General features: G+C 35.8%; 1 protein-coding gene across 1 annotated transcript in view; it reads right to left on the reverse strand.

Annotated features, from left to right (window-relative positions):
* LUZP2 (leucine zipper protein 2) overlaps positions 1-20097 on the reverse strand; it is a gene marked incomplete at both ends in the record, with an annotated part of 459701 nt that overhangs the window by 111449 nt on the left and 328155 nt on the right. Inside the window, 2 exons of the mRNA XM_079707777.1 lie at positions 5104-5166; positions 18113-18175. Of these exons, the coding sequence (XP_079563903.1) occupies positions 5104-5166; positions 18113-18175 (126 nt within the window). The remainder of the gene's footprint in view (positions 1-5103; positions 5167-18112; positions 18176-20097) is intronic.

The raw sequence follows: 20097 nt of genomic DNA on the forward strand, positions 1-20097 counted from the left end.
ACAAGTGTACCTGTGCCTCAGGACCCTGGTACTGTTGTAGTTCCACATGCATCTGATCCTAGGACTGTGGCTCCACTACTGCTCTGAGTGCCAGCACACCAGACCAGCCAATAAGAGGGATCCCCTTGGCTAGAACATCTTCCCACAAGTGAAAAAGGAGAATAGGAGAATCTCAGCAGTCTTTGCCACTCAGGAGGTCAATAACCTTAGCCACCACCACCAACCACAGGACCTCGGCCGTCTTGAGCACAGTGGACCCCTACAGTCTGTGCTAACATTGACCTCAGCAGATGGAGATGCATGGAAACTATTTTGCTGTGCTCTTTCAGGAATAAAAGGTACCCTCACAACCACATTTGGGGAAAGTCTTTCCTTACCAAAGCCAGGCCATTCGTGACAACCTAAGTGAAATAAACCAGACAGAGAAAGAAAATACTGTATGTTGTCACTTATATGTGGAATCTTCAAAAAAAAGGCTGATTTTATAGGAACAAAGAATTGAATGGTGGTTGCAAGGAGCAGAGAGGAGGGAAATGATGTGATGGATGTCAAAGTGTACAAATTTGCATTTATAAGAAGAATAAGTTCTGAGGATCAGATGTATAGCATGGTGACTGTGGTTAATAACGGGATATTTATCATTCAAAATTGTTGAGAGTAGATCTAAATCTTTCTCACTACACACACGGAAAATAGTTAACTATGTGAGGTGAGGGATGTGTTCATTATTTTGATCTTGGTAATCATTCCACAATGTATTTGTACATCAAATCGTCATGCTGTACACTTTAAATATATATGATTATATTTGTCAGTTATTCCTCATTCAAGTTAAAAAATCCAAACTCCAAAAATAATGTGTATTAGGTTTCAATAACATTACAATTTTTCAATAATTTTAGTGAATTACTTTATAGTTACAAACATTCAATAAAAACTACACTTTGAGATAAAAATAAGAACACATTTTTCATCAGAGCATAAATTAGAATCATCATACACACACTTTTTTAACATTTTATATTGGAGTATAGTTGATTAAAAATGGTGTGCTAGTTTCAGGTGTACAGCAAAGTGATACAGTTATACATATACGTGGATCTATTCTTTTTCAAATTCTTTTCCCATTTAGGTTGTTACATAATATTAAGCAGCATTCCCTGGGCTATACAGTAGGTCCTTGTTGGTTATGCATTTTAAATACAGCAGTGTGTACATGTCAATCTCAAACTCCCTAACTATATCTCCCCTGCCACCCTTGCCCCTGGTAATCATACGTTTGTTCTCTAAATCTGTGAGTCTATTTCTGTTTTGTAAATAAGTTCATTTGTATCACTTTTTTTAGATTCCACATATAAGCGATAACATACAATATTTGTCTTTCTCTATCTGACTTACTTCACTCAGTATGACAATCTCTAGGTCCATCCATGTTGCAGCAAATGGCATTATTTCATTCTTTTTAATGGCTGAATAATATTCCATTGTATATATGTGCCACATCTTCTCTATCCACATATATTTATAAGGAAAAAATTCACTTTTGGTATACATATCATAAAATTACACTTTTAAATTTTTATGAAGAAATTATAACTAAAGGATACTTTTATGTTTTAAGAAAGCAGAATATGTATAATATATAATCTATATTAACATACATATGTTAATCACAAGCAGATTATGCCTAATACAAAAGGAACTAAACAGAAATACAAAATATTTCAAAATATTGTGTGTGGTCCAAGTGATGGGATTTTAAGTGTGTTTTTTTTTTTTTGGCCTTATACATTTAGACATGTTTTGAAATTGTTCTATACTGAAAAAATAATTCTTCTGAAATTAAAAAAATAAGTATATGTAAAAGTAAAATAGAGGAGCAAAATGGAGGATAGGTATTCCAGAGAATATCAACTCCAAATTGAATCAAGGAAGATAAAAAGTAACTCAAGTCCTGGGCAAATAATAATCTGCAGGGCCTCAATTCTTTCCTTAGTACAGAATGTTTACTGCTGCTGGCAGCCTTCCCTAATCAAAAGCCTGCTCTCAAACATTAATAAGGACACTGAATTTATCAATATGTCTTGCAATTGTCAGCACATGCCATTATTTTTAAGATAAATTCATGTGCTTTAGCGGCAGCCATTGCTCCTTCAAAGATTATCTTCACTAAAAACCATCAAATCTATTCAAAACTGAATAGATTCTCAGGAAACTACTTTCAGGGAAATAAAATATTTTGCTACTTATCTCAGGATTCAGCAAGTTATTGCCAAAAATATTTGTGGACTCATTTTAATAGGTGCATGGATGGATTCCTGTGGTCACAGACATTAGCTTCTACTCTCTACTGCCCTGACCTATCTACTTATGTATCCATGTACATACGTATGTATGTATGGATGTATTCATTCATTTATTTAACATATGTTTATACAATGCTTAAAATGTGCACTGTTGATATAAAACTAAGCAAATGAGACGACATAAATGTAAGTTGTCATCAAGATGAGTGGATGAGTACATTATAGCAGAAATTTTTGGTTGCCTCTCCATTAACAATTAGATTTCTTTACTTCTAAAAAGAAGCAACATTTCACAGTAGAAGCTGAAAACACCAAAGTCTCACTTTTGCATGGGGTCATGCCCAAGTTTGGGGAGACTTCTCAAAAAATGTTCCTCCTTTACAAAAATTATGACAGTCCAGGACAAGCATCTCCCCCCGCACCCTTTTCTTCTCTGACTTTGTACACAGGTATATAGTTCTTTAGACACTATCACTATATAATGACAAATCAAAGCTTAGAACAAGTCAGTTATGTGAGGATCATGATATGAAAAAGTTTGAAACACAAACAAACAAAAAACTCTGGGTCCTTGTTGACATTGTTTAGCTACTGAATAAGTTAATTTAACTACTAAAATTGCCATGCTTCTAGAACTCGTGTTATTGGAGTTAATAAAAATTAAACAGTGTTTTGGGGAGAGAATATGGGAAGACATCCTAATTTATGCAACTTCATGGTCTATTCATACACAATTCACTTGATTTCATATAAAAGTGCTCTTTTCAAAGTGGCCTAAAATAACAAGGCTTACGAATAATGTCTCATTTTTTCAAGTAATACAGATTTGCAACAAATCTTGATTTTGGTAATTTCTGAAAGTTGATAAATTACTAATCTATATTTAACAACTGTCATATTACAAAGAAGTAAATCATGGAAAATTATTGTATCTCCTCATGCTTTTCTCCCAACTTTTCTTTCTATAACTCTTCAATTTGAGAAATGAAATTTAAAAAGCCTCATATGATCTTCTATCTTACATAAATCTTCCAGCCTAATACCTAAAACTTATCAGCTCTAGGGAGCTTGGAATTCTCTTATTATATTCTCGATCTTATTAAGTTAACCAAATCAGAGAACTAGATGTTTCTTTGCAAATGTGAACACACACAAACACGCACTAGTTTTTTTTTTGCCAATTTCAATTATTTATTATTGATGACTGCAAAAAGCTAAGGCCAAGCTGAATGTAAAAGTTAAGATACCCTGAGCTTAAGAGTCTTAGTATGAAAGATTGAAGGTACACAGGCAAATATCTTGGATTTTATACTTTTATCTTATCTACTTATCACATGCAATGAGCAGTGCTGAGAGTCAGCAGTAAGCATTAATGAGAATTAATTCAGTTTTCTTGGTGTGCTGGAGAATATCTTGTTATAGATGAGGTTAAAGGAATGGCAGGAAGCACACTTATGAAAGAGTAAATGGCAAAATGTGCCCAGATTCATGACTTGCATGGAATAAGGATTTAATAGATATTGGTTTACATAACAGGAACACCTTTCCATGATTCTAAGCCAAAAATAAATGTGTCGGAGAAGAGTGAGAAGTCTTTCTTACTGTTTTAATCAGAAAAATTAAAGGATTTTCCAACCATTAGATAACATGAAGAATTTTCTGTACTTTAAACCTGATATTCATAGATTGGGATGATCATTGTAGTGAACACATTTTTGAAAAATAGATATTACGCACAAAGTAATTTGCACTTATTTATTAAACAAATTATTATTCCTACTACTAAGAGCCTAATACTCTATCACTCTACTGCATTTGGGAATGCAGACGGCACAATTAAAGGCACCTGCTTCTATCTCCTTTGCTCAATGGAGATAAAAGGAAATATCTCTATTAGTTTCTTCTTGCTACTATAACAAACTACCATGAACTAAGTGGCTTAAACAACAACACAATTTATTCTCTTTTTGTTCTGAAAGTCAGAAGTTTGAAATGAATTTTATGGAACAAAATCAAGGTGTTGAAAGGGCAGTTTTTTCTGGAGGCTATAGGGGGAAAATCCTTTACATTGTCTTTCCTCCCCCAGCTTCCGTGGTTACATAATCTTCTTTTTACTTAGGCAGTCCTGTCTTACTCCTATTAAAAACTTGTGCGATTATACTAGATAACTTGGGATAATCTTCCCATCTCAAGATCCTTAACTGAATCACCTCTGCAAATTCTCATTTGCCATAAAATATAACATTCACAGGTTCCAGGGATTAGCAAGTGGATATATTTGGGAGGCCATTAGTCAGTCAACCATAACAATAGTTTGTGATAGATGTCTACCTATACATAGGCATTGATAGTCTTAAAAAGTATCAATAACCAAAATCAATCAACTATGATTAAACATGAAGACTATAATAAGAAGATTTATATAGGCATCTCTGGAAGTCAAGAATGTAAGTCACCAGTGGACCTCATCTGTGGAAACTTGTTCAGTATATGTTCTCCTTAATGTAAATATACTGAAAGACATGTCTCAATGTTGAATTAAAGTAATTAAAGCATACAAAGGGACTTTAAACACTTTGGAATGAAGCCTGCCTTTGATTAAGAATGTACCTAGGAAACCATATCTGTACTTATCTCCATTAATTAAGTAGGCAATAAAATGAAAACACCTTCAATTCAGTCGAATACAACTTTAATTCTTGTGAAAATCTGGAAATTAAATTTAAGCTAAATGATATTTTAGATAGCTTAGGTATTGAGCTAGCCAGTTGGAGGGGGTAGGGAGGAAGATGCTTACCTTAAATAATAAATCCTTCTTCCCATAACGAAGCTCCTTCAGCTGGGCTTGGATTTTTTTTGACTGTAAAAAAAAAAAAAAAGGATTAGTGACTTAATTTCATTTATATTTTCAAAATTGAAGATTAAAATTCTTTTAAACTGCATAAGAATGAATTTTGCAGCCAAAGAAAAAAGAGCTCAACTAGTTTGGAAGTGAAACAGAAAAGCTTAATCTTTGCTTTGGGAGTCAGACATCCAGCTATTCTAGGCAGGAAGAGAAAACCAAAACCTGTTCAAAGGAAGCATATTGTTTAAAAGGTAATATTTTTTTTAAGTGGCTTATTGTTCCTCTCTTCAGCTTCTTCCACTCTCCCTGCCAAAAAAACAAACACACACAGAATTTGAGTCACCTAACATGTCCAACAATTAACCTTTAGGTGCTAAATATATCTATGGATATGTATGCCTCAGTTTTCACTGCTTATTTTCAATTACATGAATATTTTAAGATTAAATATGCATAAGATTCAGTTGACAATCAACTTTAAATTTGATGTACGTACAAAGGGAAGGTAGCAAGCAAATGTGACATGAGATGAGGGAAGTAGCTAGAATGCTAAGATGCTAAGGTGAAGAGTGTTTGCCCTTTAGAATAATGCACTTGTTAAGAGGACCATTACAAACATAAAAGTACTTATAACAAAGAAATCTTTTTCAGGAGACATGTTTGTTTACTGTTTGGAATATGTTCTGGTGAGCCACAGATGCTGATCTAGCATTCCTATTTTTCCAAAGCAGACTCAATTTCAAACATTCTAACATTATGATCTCAATTATTTGTCTTTCTACATGTAAGATTATAGGTTCTAATTCTTCAGTAGGATAAAAAGAACACATGCAAATAGATTATCATAGTCACATGAAAATGATATTTGAAAAAATAGTTAAGTGGGAATGCCAAAAGGTTTAGACATTTTGGGAAACTGTTTGGCAGTTTCTTATAAATATAAATTATACAGAAATTCTTTCTAGGTATCTACCTAAGAGAAATTATAATATATACACAAATGTTTACAGTATTTTTATTCATAATAGTCAAAAGCTGGAAATATCCCACATGTCCATTAACTGATGAATAATAAACAAATTATGGTACATCCATGAAATGAAATACTAAAATACGGTTAGGCATTTTTTAAAATAAATTAAGTCTGAAACGTAACAATATAGATGTATTTCAAATGTATTAGACTATGTGAAAGAATCCAGTCACTAAAAGCTATATTTTGTATAATACCATATATATGATATTCTAGAAAAGACAAAAGACTAGGGACATAAATCAGGTTAGTAGCTGACGTGGACTGGGGGTTGGTGGTAGAAATTATAAAATATCAAGTGGGAACTTTGGAGGTGATGAAAAATATTCTCTGTCCTGAATACTGATCAAACCCATTAAAGTATACATGATGAATTCTATGTAAATTACATCTCAATAAAATTCTATGTAAATTATATCTCAATAAAATTTAATTTTAAAAGTTGCTGGCCATAACAGTCACATGTAAAAAATTGAACATTCTCTAGCACCATATACAAAAGTAAACTCAAGATGGATTAAAGACATAAATGTAAGACTGGATACTATAAAACTCCTAGAGCAAAACATAGGCAGGACATAAATCATTGCAGTAATTTTTTGGATCCATCTCCTAAAGCAAAGAAAACAAAAGCAAAAATAAACAAGTGAGACCTAATTAAACTTAAAAGCTTTTGCACAGCAAAGGAAACCATCCACAAAATGATAAGACAACCTATTGAATGGGAGAAGATATTTGTGAATGATATGACTGATAAGGAGTTAATATCCAACATATACAAATAGCTCATACAACTCAACATCAAACAACAACAACCTTGTTAAAAAATGGGCAGAAGACTAATGAGAACCTACTGTATAGCACAGGGAACTCTACTCAATGCTCTGTGGTGATCTAATGGGAAGGAAATCTAAAAAAGCAGGGATATGTGTGTAACTGATTCACTTTGCTGCAGATCAGAAAATAACACAACATTGTAAAGTAACTATACTCCAATAAAAATTTTTAAATAAAGGGCAGAAGAACTGAATAGACCCTTTTCCAAAGATGAAATGCAGATGGCCAACAGACACATGAAAAGATGCTCAACACTGCTAATCATCAAGGACATGAAAATCAAAACCAGAAAGAGATATCACCTCACACCTGTCCGAATGGCCATGATCAAAAAGTCTACAAATAACAAATGTTGGCAAGGAGGTGGAGAAAAGAGAACCCTAGTACACTGTGGCTGGTATTTTAAGTTGGTGCAGCTACTATGGAAAACAATGTGGTGCTTACTCAAACAACTAAAAATAGAACTACCATATGACCCAGCAATCCCACTGTTGGGTATATATTTGAAGAAAATGAAACCACTAATTCAAAAAGATACATGCACTCCAATGTTCATAGCAGCATTACTTCAGTAGCCAAGATATGGAAGCAACTTAAGTGTCCATCAACAGATGAATGGATAAAAATAATGTGGTATAAATATATACAATGAAACATTATTCAACCATAAAAAAGAATTAAATTTTGCCATTTGCGATATGGTGGATGGACCTAGAGGGTATTATGCTTAGTGAAATAAGTCAGACAGAGAAAGACAAATACTCTATGTTATCACTTATATGTGGAATCTACAAAACAAAACAAATAAATCTAAATAAAAAAACAGAAACAGACTCACAGATATAGAGAACAAACTAGCGGTTACCAATGGGGAGGAGGAGGTAGGGAAGGGCAAGACAGGTGTATGGGATTTAGAGTTACCAACTACCATGCATAAAATAAATAAGCAACAAGGATATATTGTACAGAACAGGCAAATATAGCCATTATTTTGTAATAATTTTAAATGAAGTATAATCTATAAAAATATTGAATCCCTATGTTGCACACCTGAAACTAATATAATATTGGAAATCAACTATACCTCAATAAAAAACAAAAGAGGAAAGTAGGATAAACCAAGTACACCTTCAGTTTAGATGTAGGATTTAATACAGACTTAATTTCTTGGCTATTTTTTGAACTTAGCTTTAAAAAATTTTATCCTGTAATGAAATGGTTGCCAGACTTTAATGTGCACTAGAATCACCGGGAAGGCTTCTTCAAACACAGAATAAGTCAGTGAAACTATTCTATACGATACTGTAAGGGTGGTTATATGTTATATGTTTGTCAAACTCTACAGAATGTAAGCAACTAAGAATGAAACCTAAACTCAACTAGGGACTCTGGGTGATAATGATGTGTCAAGGCAGTTTCATTGATTATAGCAGATTTACCGCTCTGCTGGAGGATGCTGCTAATGGGGGGCTGAGTGGGGGCAGGGAGTACCTGGGAGCTCTCTGAACTTTTTGCTAAATTTTGCTGTGAACCTAAAGCTTCTCTAAAAAAATAAAATCTTCTTAAAAAACAAAAAAGTAGAGGAGGAGCTTTAAGATGGTGGAAGAGTAAATACATACAAATACATCAGAAATACATCTACACGTGGAAAAACTCCTACAGAACACCTACTGAACGCTGGCAGAAGACCTCAGACTTCCCAAAAGGCAAGAAACTCCCCCACGTACCTGGGTAGGGCAAAAGAAAAAAGAATAAACAGAGACAAAAGAATAGGGAGGGGACCTGCACCAGTGGGAGGGAGCCGTGAAGGAGGAAAGGTTTCCACACACTAGAAGCCCCTTCGTGGGTGGAGATTGCGGGTGGCGGAGGCGTGAAGCTTCGGAGCCACGGAGGAGAGCGCAGCAACAGGGATGCAGAGGGCAAAGCGGAGAGATTCCGGCACAGAGGATCGGTGCCGACCAGCACTCACCAGCCCGAGAGGCTTGTCTGCTCACCCGCCGGGGTGGGCGGGGCTGGGAGCTGAGGCTCGGGCTTCAGTCAGAGCGCAGGGAGAGGACTGGAGGCGTGAACACAGCCCGAAGGGGCTAATGCGCCACAGCTAGCCAGGAGTGAGTCTGGGGAAAAGGTCTGGACCTGCCGAAGAGGCAAGAGATTTTTTCTTGCCTCTTTGTTTCCTGGTGCGCGAGGAGAGGGGATTCAGAGCACCGCTTATAGGAGCTCCAGAGACGGGCACGAGCCGCGGCTATCAGCGGGGACCCCAGAGACGGGCATGAGATGCTAAGGCTGCTGCTGCCGCCACCAAGAAGCCTGTGTGCACGCACAGGTCACTATCCACACCTACCCTCCCGGGAGCCTGTGCATCTCACCACTGCCAGGGTCCTGTGATCCAGGGACAATGTCCCAGGAGAACTCACGGCGCGCCTCAGGCTGGTGCAACGTCATGCCGGCCTCTTCCGCTGCAGGCTCGCCCCGCACCCCTCCCTCCCCACGGCCTGAGTGAGCCAGAGCCCCCGAATCAGCTGCTCCTTTAACCCCATCCTGTCTGAGCGAAGAATAGACGCCCTCAGGCAACCTACAAACAGATGCAGGTCCAACTCCAAAGCTGAGCCCTGGGAGCTGTGTGAAAAAAGAAGAGAAAGGGAAATCTCTCACAACAGTCTCAGGAGCAGCGGATTAAATCTCCACAATCAACTTGATGTACCTGTACCTGTGGAATACCTGAATCAACAACGAATCATCCCAAATTGAGGGGGCGGACTTTGGGAGAAACGATATATATATATATTTTTTCCCTTTTTCTCTTTTTGGGAGTGTGTATGTGTATGCTTCTGTTTGTGATTTTGTCTGTATAGCTTTGCTTTTACCATTTGTCCTAGGGCTCTGTCTGTCTGCTTTTATTTTTTTATTTTTTATTTATTTCTTTTTTAGTATAGTTTTTAGCACTTGTTATCACTGGTGGACTTGTTTTTTGGGTTGACTACTCTCTTCTTTCTTTCTTTCTTTTCTTATTACTTATACAACATTTTTTAATAATTATTTTTTATTTTTTATTTTATTTCACTTTATTTTATTTTATCTTCTTCTTTCTTTCTTTCTTTTCTCCCTTTTATTCTGAGCCATGTGGATAACAGGCTCTTGGTGCTCCAGCCAGGCATCAGGGCTGTGTCTCTGAGGTGGGAGAGCCAACTTCAGGACACTGGTCCACAAGAGACCTCCCAGCTCCACATAATATCAAATGGTGAAAATCTCTCAGAGATCTCCATCTCAATGCCAAGACCCAGCCCCAATCAATGACAAGCAAGCTACAGTGCTGGACACCCTATGCCAAACAACTAGCAAGACAGGAACAAAACCCCATCCATTTGCAGAGAGGCTGCCTAAAATCATAATAAGGCCACAGACACCCCAAAACACACCACCAGACATGGACCTGCCACCAGAAAGACAAGATCCAGCCTCATCCACCAGAACACAGACACTAGTCCCCTCCACCAGGAAGCCTACACAACCCACTGAACCAACCTTAGCCACTGGGGGCAGACACCAAAAAAAAAGGGAACTAAGAACCTGAAACCTGCAAAAAGGAGACCCCAAACATAGTAAATTAAGCAAAATGAGAAGACAGAGAAACACACAGCAGATGAAGGACCAAGGTAAAAACCAACCAGACCTAACAAATGAAGAGGAAATAGGCAGTCTAACTGAAAAATAATTCAGAATAATGATAGTAAACATGATACAAAATCTTGGAAATAGAATGGAGAAAATACAAGAAACATTTAACAAGTATCTAGAAGAACTAAAGAGCAAACACACAATGATGAATAACACAATAAATGAAATTTAAAATTCTCCAGAAGGGATCAATAGCAGAATAACTGAGGCAGAAAAACGGAAAACTGAAAAGTAGTGGAAAAAACTACCACAAAGGAGAATAAAGGAAAAAAGAATGAAAAGAATTGAGGACAGTCTCAGAGACACCTGGGACAACATTATACACATGAACATTCAAATTATGCGGGTCCCAGAATAAGAAGAAAAAGAGAAAGGGACTGAGAAAATATTTGAAGAGATTATAGTTGAAAACTTCCCTAATATGGGAAAGGAAATAGCCAGTCAAGTACAGGAAGTGCAGAGAATCCCATACAGGATAAATCCAAGGAGAAACACACCAAGACACATATTAATCAAACTATCAAAAATTAAATACAAAGAAAAAGTATTAATAGCAGCAAGGAAAAAACAACAAATAACACACAAGGGAATCCCCATAAGGTTAACAGCTGCTTTTTCAGCAGAAACTCTGCAAGCCAGAATGAAGTGACAGGACATATTTAAAGTGATGAAGGAGAAATACCTACAACCAAGATTACTCTACCCAGCAAAGAACTCATAAAGAATTGATGGAGAAATTAAAAACTTTACAGACAAGCAAAATCTAAGAGAATTCAGCACCACCAAACCAGCTTTACAACAAATGCTAAAGGAACTTTTCTAGGCAGGAAATAAAAGACAAGGAAAAAATCTACAATAACAAACACAGAACAGTTGAGAAAATGGTAATAGGAACATACATATCAATAAATACCTTAAATGAAAATGGATTAAATGCTCCAAACAAAAGACATAGACCGGCTGAATGGATAAAAAAACAAGACCTGTATATATGCTATATACAAGAGACCCACTTCAGACCTAGGGACACATAGAGAATGAAAGTGAGGGGATGGAAAAAGATATTCCATGCAAATGGAAATCAAAAGAAAGCTGGAGTAGTAATTCTCATATTAGACAAAATACACTTTAAAACGAAGTCTATTACAAGAGCCAAAGAAGGACAATATATAATGATCAAGGGATCAATCCCAGGAAGAAGAGATAACAATTCTAAATATTTATGCACCCAACACAGGAGCACCTCAAAACATAAGTCAAATACTAACAGCCATAAAAGGGGAAATTGACAGTAACACAATAATAGTAGGGGATTTTAACACCCTACTTTTACCAATGGACAGATCATCCAGAATGAAAATAAATAAGAAAACACAAGCTTCAAATGATACATTAAATAAGAAGGACTAATTGATATTTATAGGACATTCCATCCCAAAATAACAGAATACACATTCTTCTCAAGTGCTCATGGAACATTCTCCAGGATAGATCATATCATGGGTCACAAATCAAGCCTTGGCAAATTTAAGAAAATTGAAATCATATCAAGTATCTTTTCCGGCCACAACACTATGAGACAAGATATCAATTACATGAAAAATTCTGTAAGAAATACAAACATATGGAAGCTAAACAATACATTACTAAATAACCAAGAGATCACTGAAGAAATCAAAGAGGAAATCAAAAAATACCTAGAAACAAATGACAATGAAAACACGACGACCCAAAACCTATGGGATGCCTCAAAAGCAGTTCTAAGAGGGAAGTTTATAGCAACACAATCCTACCTTAAGAACCAAGAAACATCTCAAATAAACAACCTAACCTTACACCTAAAGCAATTAGAGAAAGAAGAACAAGAAAACCCCAAAGTTAGCAGAAGGAAAGAAATCATAAAGATCAGATCAGAAATAAATGAAAAAGAAATGAAGGAAATGATAGCAAAGATAAATAAAACTAAAAGCTGGTTCTTTGAGAAGATAAAAAAAATTGATAAGCCTATAGCCAGGCTCATCAAGAAACAAAGGGAGAAAATTCAAATCAATGGAATTAGAAATGAAAAAGGAGAAGTAACAACTGACACTGCAGAAATACAAAGGATCATGAGAGATTACTACAAGCAACTATATGCCAATAAAGTGGACAACCTGGAAGAATTGGACAAATTCTTTGCAATGCACAATGCTTCCAAGACTGAATGAGGAAGAAACAGAAAATATGAACAGACCAATCACAGGAACTGAAATTGAAACTGTGATTTAAAATGTCCCAACAAACAAAAGTCCAGGACCAGATGTCTTCACAGGCGAATTCTATCAAACATTTAGAGAAGAGCTAACACCATTCCTTCTCAAACTCTTCCAAAATATAGCAGAGGGAGGAACACTCCCAAACTCATTCTACGAGCCCACCATCACTCTGATACCAAAACCAGAAAAAGATGTCACAAAGAACGAAAACTACAGGCCAATATCACTGATGAACATCGATGCAAAAATCCTCAACAAAATACGAGCAAACAGAATCCAACAGCAGATTAAAAGGATCATATACCATGATCAAGTGGGGTTTATCCCAGGAATGCAAGGATTCTTCAATATATACAAATCAATCAATGTGATACACCATATTAACAAATTGAAGGAGAAAAACCATATGATCATCTCAATAGATGCAGAGAAAGCTTTCAACAAAATTCAACACACATTTATAATAAAAAGCCCCCAGAAAGTAGGCATAGAGGGAACTTTTCTCAACATAATAAAGGCAATATATGACAAAACCACAGCCAACATCATCCTCAATGGTGAAAAACTGAAACCATTTCCACTAAGGTCAGGAACAAGACAAGGTTGCTCACTCTCACCACTCTTATTCAACATAGTTTTGGAAGTTTTAGCCACAGCAATCAGAGAAGAAAAAGAAATAAAAGGAATCCAAATCAAAAAAGAAGAAGTAAAGCTGTCACTGTTTGCAGAGGACATGATACTATACATAGAGAATCCTAAAGATGCTACCAGAAAACTACTAGAGTTAATCAATGAATTTGGTAAAGTAGCAGGATACAAAATTAATGCACAGGAATCTCTGGCATTCCTATACACTTATGATGAAAAATCTGACAGTGAAATTAAGAAAACACTCCTATTTACCATTGCAACAAAAAGAATAAAATATCTAGGAATAAACCTACCTAAGGAGACAAAAGACCTGTATGCAGAAAATTATAAGACAGTGATGAAAGAAATTAAAGATGATACAAGTAGATGGAGAGATGTACCATGTTCTTGGATTGGAAGAATCAACATTGTGAAAATGACTCTACTACCCAAGGCAATCTACTGATTCAATGCAATCCCTGTCAAACCACCACTGGCATTTTTCACAGAACTAGGACAAAAAAATTCACACTTTGTATGGAAACACAAAAGACCCCGAAGAGCCAAAGCAATCTTGAGAAAGAAAAATGGAGCTGGAGGAATCAGGCTCCCTGAGTACAGACTATACTACAAAGCTACAGTAATCAAGACAGTATGGTACTGGCAGCAAAACAGAAATATAGATCAACGGAACAGGATAGAAAGCCCAGAGATAAACCCACGCACATATGGTCACCTTATCTTTGATAAAGGAGGCACGAATATGCAGTGGAGAAAAGACAGCCTCTTCAATAAGTGGTGCTGGGAAAAATGGACAGCTACATGTAAAAGAATGAAATTAGAACACTCCCTAACACCATACACAAAAACAAACTCAAAATGGATTAGAGACCTAAATGTAAGGCCAGACACTATCAAACTCTTAGAGGAAAACATAGGCAGAACACTCTATGACATAAATCACAACATGATACTTTTTGACCCACCTCCTAGAGAAATGGAAATAAAAATAAACAAATGGGACCTAATGAAATGTTAAAGCTTTTGCACAGCAAAGCAAACAATAAACAAGATGAAAAGACAACCCTCAGAATGGGAGAAAATATTTGCAAATGAAACAAGTGACAAAAGAATTAATCTCCAACATTTACAAGCAGCTCATGCAGCTCAATATCAAAAAGGAAACAACCCAAGCCCAAAATAGGTAGAAGACCTAAGGAGACATTTCTCCAAAGAAGATATACAGACTGCCAACAAACACATGAAAGAACGCTCAACATCATTAATCATGAGAGAAACGCAAATCAAAACTACAATGAGATATCATCTCACACCAGTCAGAATGGCCATCATCAAAAAATCTACAAACAATAAATGCTGGAGAGGGTGTGGAGAAAAAGGAACCCTCTTGCACTGTTGGTGGGAATATAAATGGATACAGCCACTATGTAGAACAGTATGGAGGTTCCTTAAAAAACTAAAATTAGAACTACCATACGACCCAGCAGTTCTGCTACTGGGCATATACCCTGAGAAAACCATAATTCAAAAAGAGTCAGGTACCACAATATTCATTGCAGCTCTATTTACAATAGCCAGGACATGGAAGCAACCTAAGTGTCAAACAACAGATGAATGGATAAAGAAGATGTGGCACATATATACAATGGAATATTACTCAGCCATAAAAAGAAATGAAATTGAGTTATTTGTAAGGAGGCGGATGGACCTAGAGTCTGTCATACAGAGTGAAGTAAGTCAGAAAGAGAAAAACAAATACTGTATGCTAACACATATATATAGAATCTAAAAAAAAAAAAAAAAAAAAAGGTCATGAAGAACCTAGGGGCAGGACAGGAATAAAGATGCAGACAAAGAGAATGGACTTGAAGATATGGGGAGGGGGAAGGGTAAGCTGTGACAAAGTGAGAGGAGAGTGACATGGACTTATCTACACTACCAAATGTAAAATAGATAGCTATGGGGAAGCAGCTGCATAGCACAGGGAGACCAGCTCGGTGCTTTGTGACCACCGAGAGGGGTGGGATAGGGAGGGAGATGCAAGAGGGAAGAGGTATGGGGACATATGTATATGTGTAACTGATTCACTATGTTATAAAGCAGAAACTAACACACCATTGTAAAGCAGTTATACTCCAATAAGGATGTTAAATAAATAAATAAATAAATAAATAAATAAATAAAAGTAGCTGGCCATAGTACCTAATAATCTCCAGGATCCTCATGGGATTATTATATCCTAGCAATCTGTACTGGTACAAAACTCCTCTTTGATAAGTAAAGCCCTCTCATATGTTTAAAATGTACTTTTCCAAGCCTACATGGAATGTTTATGAGTCTTGAAGTGAATAAACTGCAACTGTGATTCAGTTTCTTATTACATTCAAAATGTTTCCAACCATGCAAGTTAATGGATTTTGCAAAGTGGGGGACTGTGTTATGATGGTGTTATAATTACTAAATCATCATCTAATGCTGGAATCATCATCAATTAGAGTAGACTCTTGAAAATGTTGTAAATGATACACCCCTGAGAGGTTCAAACACTAGAAACAGTTTTTCAGAGATATTCCTGTCAGGAGCCAACTGCATTGGCCTATTAAATCAAGAAGTTGAAATAAATAAATAAGGAAATAGAACAAATGAATAAATTATAATGAACATATTTCAATTTATTTTAACATTATATATTACTGATCTGTGAAATGTCTAGGAATACATAAATAAGAATACAGAAATAATATGTCCCCTGAGGAATTGAGATGAGAAAGAAATATGAATCTTTCTTGAATTAAGGGGCTAAAAAATATAGGTAGCCCCAGGTTGTTGCTGTTGTTTGTTTTTCCATTCTTCTGTTTGTTTTTAAACACCACAGACACCTTCTCCTAGGAGACACCTCTTTTTCCTGTACATGGGTGCTGTGGGGACCTGGGAACATGTCAACCATCTCAGAATACAGCTTCAATCCAGGTGGTCCTTATTCAAAGCTCATATCCACTTGCTTACACTCTTACATGTAACATTCAGAAACTGCATGCTACGTATGCAGTATTTCTAGAAACCTAGCAAATATCAACAATATAAAGAGTTTATTTATAGCGAAATAGAAAAATACAATGAAAAAAAAAACACTGTGCAGGCTCATATCTATATGCCATTCAATTTGATTATTCATTTATGGGGCATCAACATTTAGTTTCCATGTATTAAAAAGTTCTATTCATTTCATGTATATTATTATAAAGACATTATAAATGGATTCTTATATTGCATGTTGACTCTAACTCCAGCACTCATAATAATGACTTTTATATGTTCACCAAGCAAGTATCGTCACCTTCTTTAACAGAAACAAACAAACAAACAAATTCTGGATGAGCACATGGCCACCAACCTAAATGGCTTTTTCCTGCCTCCCTACAACTTAGTTAGGCATGTGACCTAGTTCTGGCAAATAGGATACAATGACATAGGTGCCATTACTTCCTAGATAAACTCCTAAAGAGCAATGCCTGTGAGTCACTGGGTAATCCCTGTTCCTCCTGCTGGAAGGTGGTAATAACAGGAAAAGGCTTTTTGAATGAGAGGCGGCTTCATATTTAGGAGATGGTAGAAGTAGTTCACCAGTACTGTACCTTGCTTCTAGACTGCTATGGGAAAAGAGGTGAACTTGTGTAAGACACTGTTCTTATTCTACCTAAACCTCTTTCCTTTCCCCTTCCTTCACAGGCATCAGGTCTTCATTGAGGTATGAAGGCTAACATGCCTGTTCCTTATCATTCACAGGCTTTTCCACTAAAAAAAATTTGCACGACTAATCTTTCCTTTGTGTATGCTTCTTTGAGGCTCCAGCTAATATACTGACAGCTGTCCCCTCTCCTTGAGGTATAAAGAATCACTTACTATGGCACTATTTCTACTATGTCTTTACTATTACTAAGAATTGCTGACTATGAGCTATATTTCTACAACATTAAATAAAGTACAGATTGATTTGGAAGATCAAGAGGACAAAAAATTGATTTTAATTAAACCTGGACTAAACAGAATGACTATTTTTCCCCTAAGAAATGTATGAGATGATATTCTTGTCCAGCAAATAGAACCAATGACTCTGTTTCTTAAGTTTTATGGTCAGTCCAAGATCCTCATTTTGACACTCGATTGTCACTGCAAAACTGTGTAGACATCACACAGAAGGTACCAAAAGTGAAAATTTCGTGGCCTTCCAGGTGTTTGCTAGTGAGAAAATCCTGTTAAGGAAGGAATCCAGAATATCACTTAGGAAAGTAACACTTAACTGGCTTAAAATTTTTCTTTTTCGTTTTGGAGATGAACTGTTAAAACATCCAAAAATACCTAGAAGTTTAAAATGTGTTTTTATTTTCTTATTCCAATGTTTGCATTTATGTTTTAGGGGAAAAAAGTCACCAGATGTCTGGGTTTAACAAAAAAAATTGGCACTAATATTGTTTTTATTCAGTTGAAACTATAAGAAGGGAAAACTTACCTCTTCTGCATGTATTCCACATAGCTTGTTTCCTGACAAGAGTTTGTGTTTCAAGCTTTTATTCTGAAGAAAGAAACATAGTTTTATTGCTAAGAAGTTATAAAATGTTAAAAATTTCCTTAAATATGTCAGCAGCATTTCTCTATGTTTTGTTCACAGATAAGTCCTTCATGATATGAGATGTAGTGGATTTGCAATAGAGTAGAATCTGTAATGTAAAAGAATGTTTCTTTTATTCAATAAAAAATCTGATGTATTAGCATTAACACATTTATTAGAAAATACAGAACTTTCTTTGGTCTTACATTTAACTCTGTTTTATTATATTTATGTATGTTGTCTTATAAAATAATTTTAGTTTCAAATTTGTAATTGATACTAGTTTCTTAAAGCACCCCTCTAAACAGCAAACATTTATTTCTACCATCATCTGTATGCTGGTCACCTTGGAATCTAGTCTAATGTAGTCACAGACACTCTAGGGTCTGAATTTCCTTTAAATATTATGGTTTTAGAGTCCACTTATATTCCTGACACCTGTGCATTGCAGTCAAAGTGCTTCTTGTTGCTCAGAAACTATTTCTTCTTCCAGGCCTCAAAAGTGTACTCTATCTGCTGGACTTGACATAGAAACATTCTTTCATAGAAAGAATGTTACCTTAGAAATGGAAGCAAAGTATTAGCCATCTGAATCTAAACCCTTACAGTGAGTCTATTATATCTCCCTCATTACACTCAGGCTTTTCTTTGTCCCATAACTGAATACCTACTCTTCTTTTAGACAGGTAGGCTAAAGGAGAGCAGAAAACTTTGTAAAACCCACAGGATTTAGACTTTGTACTGTCTCTATAGGAGCAAACAATGTAATGGAAAGTACATCTCATATATAATGGCTCTAAAGAGAGTCAATTTGATGAGCATCATAAGCAAATTGAATTAAATTTATGCAGCGTGAATGAATAACTGAATGAATACATCAAATTTAAGACTTCTTCTTCATCAGTACCTTTTTTTTTTTTTTTAGGTTCCGTATACATGCGTTAGCATATGGTATTTGTTTATCTCTTTCTGACTTACTGCACCGTTACTGATGAACCTAGTGGCAGGACAGGAGTAAAGACATAGACATAGAGAATGGACTTGAGGACACAGAGGGGAGGGGGAAGCTGGGGCGAAGTGAGAGTAGCATCAACATATATACATCACCAAATGTAGAATAGTTAGCTAATGGGAAGCAGCAGCATAGCACAGGGAGATCAGCTCAGTGCTTTGCAACGACTTAGAGGGATGGGATAGGGAGGGTGGGAGGGAGGCTCAAGAGGGAGGGGTTATGGGGATGTATGTATGCATATGGCTGATTCACTTTGTTGTGTGGCAGAGGCTAGTGTAGTATTGTGAAGCAGTTATACTTCAATAAAGATACATTAAAAATAAATAAATAAATAAAATGTACCAAAAAAAAAAAAAAGACTTCTTCACACACAATTCTCACCTGATTATGAACACCATTTCCTATTTTATTTTCCTGTCATGCAGACAGTGGGTACAGCTGCCACAGTTTGAAAGAATCCTTTGTCTAACTTTTCCTCTTTAGCTAAGAGTGAAATTGTAAAAAACTTACTTAGAATTTTAATACCTTGAAATGTTTTACACAAATGAGGAGTTATCTTGATTCACTTAGTAATGGTTTTTTTTGCAAATATTTGTGCTCATTATACAACAAAACACAAGATTAAGGTTTTTAAAGAGTACTTAATGTACAGTATTCCTGTATTTAAAAGCTCACAAACTATAATAGAGAGATACATACTGATGTTCTAACTCTGCAGTGTTGCTCTGTTTGTAGGTTAAAAATAATACCCTAGTTTTCCTTCTGTACATGTCTATTTATGATATTTTCGACATGTGTAATCTTAATATTTTTTCTATTAAAATTGTCTATTTTTCTTTTTTGATTTCTCTTATTGTTTTTGTACATAGGGATA

Source organism: Hyperoodon ampullatus (genome assembly GCF_949752795.1).
Source record: "Hyperoodon ampullatus genome assembly, chromosome: 7".
Lineage (NCBI taxonomy): Eukaryota > Metazoa > Chordata > Mammalia > Artiodactyla > Ziphiidae > Hyperoodon > Hyperoodon ampullatus.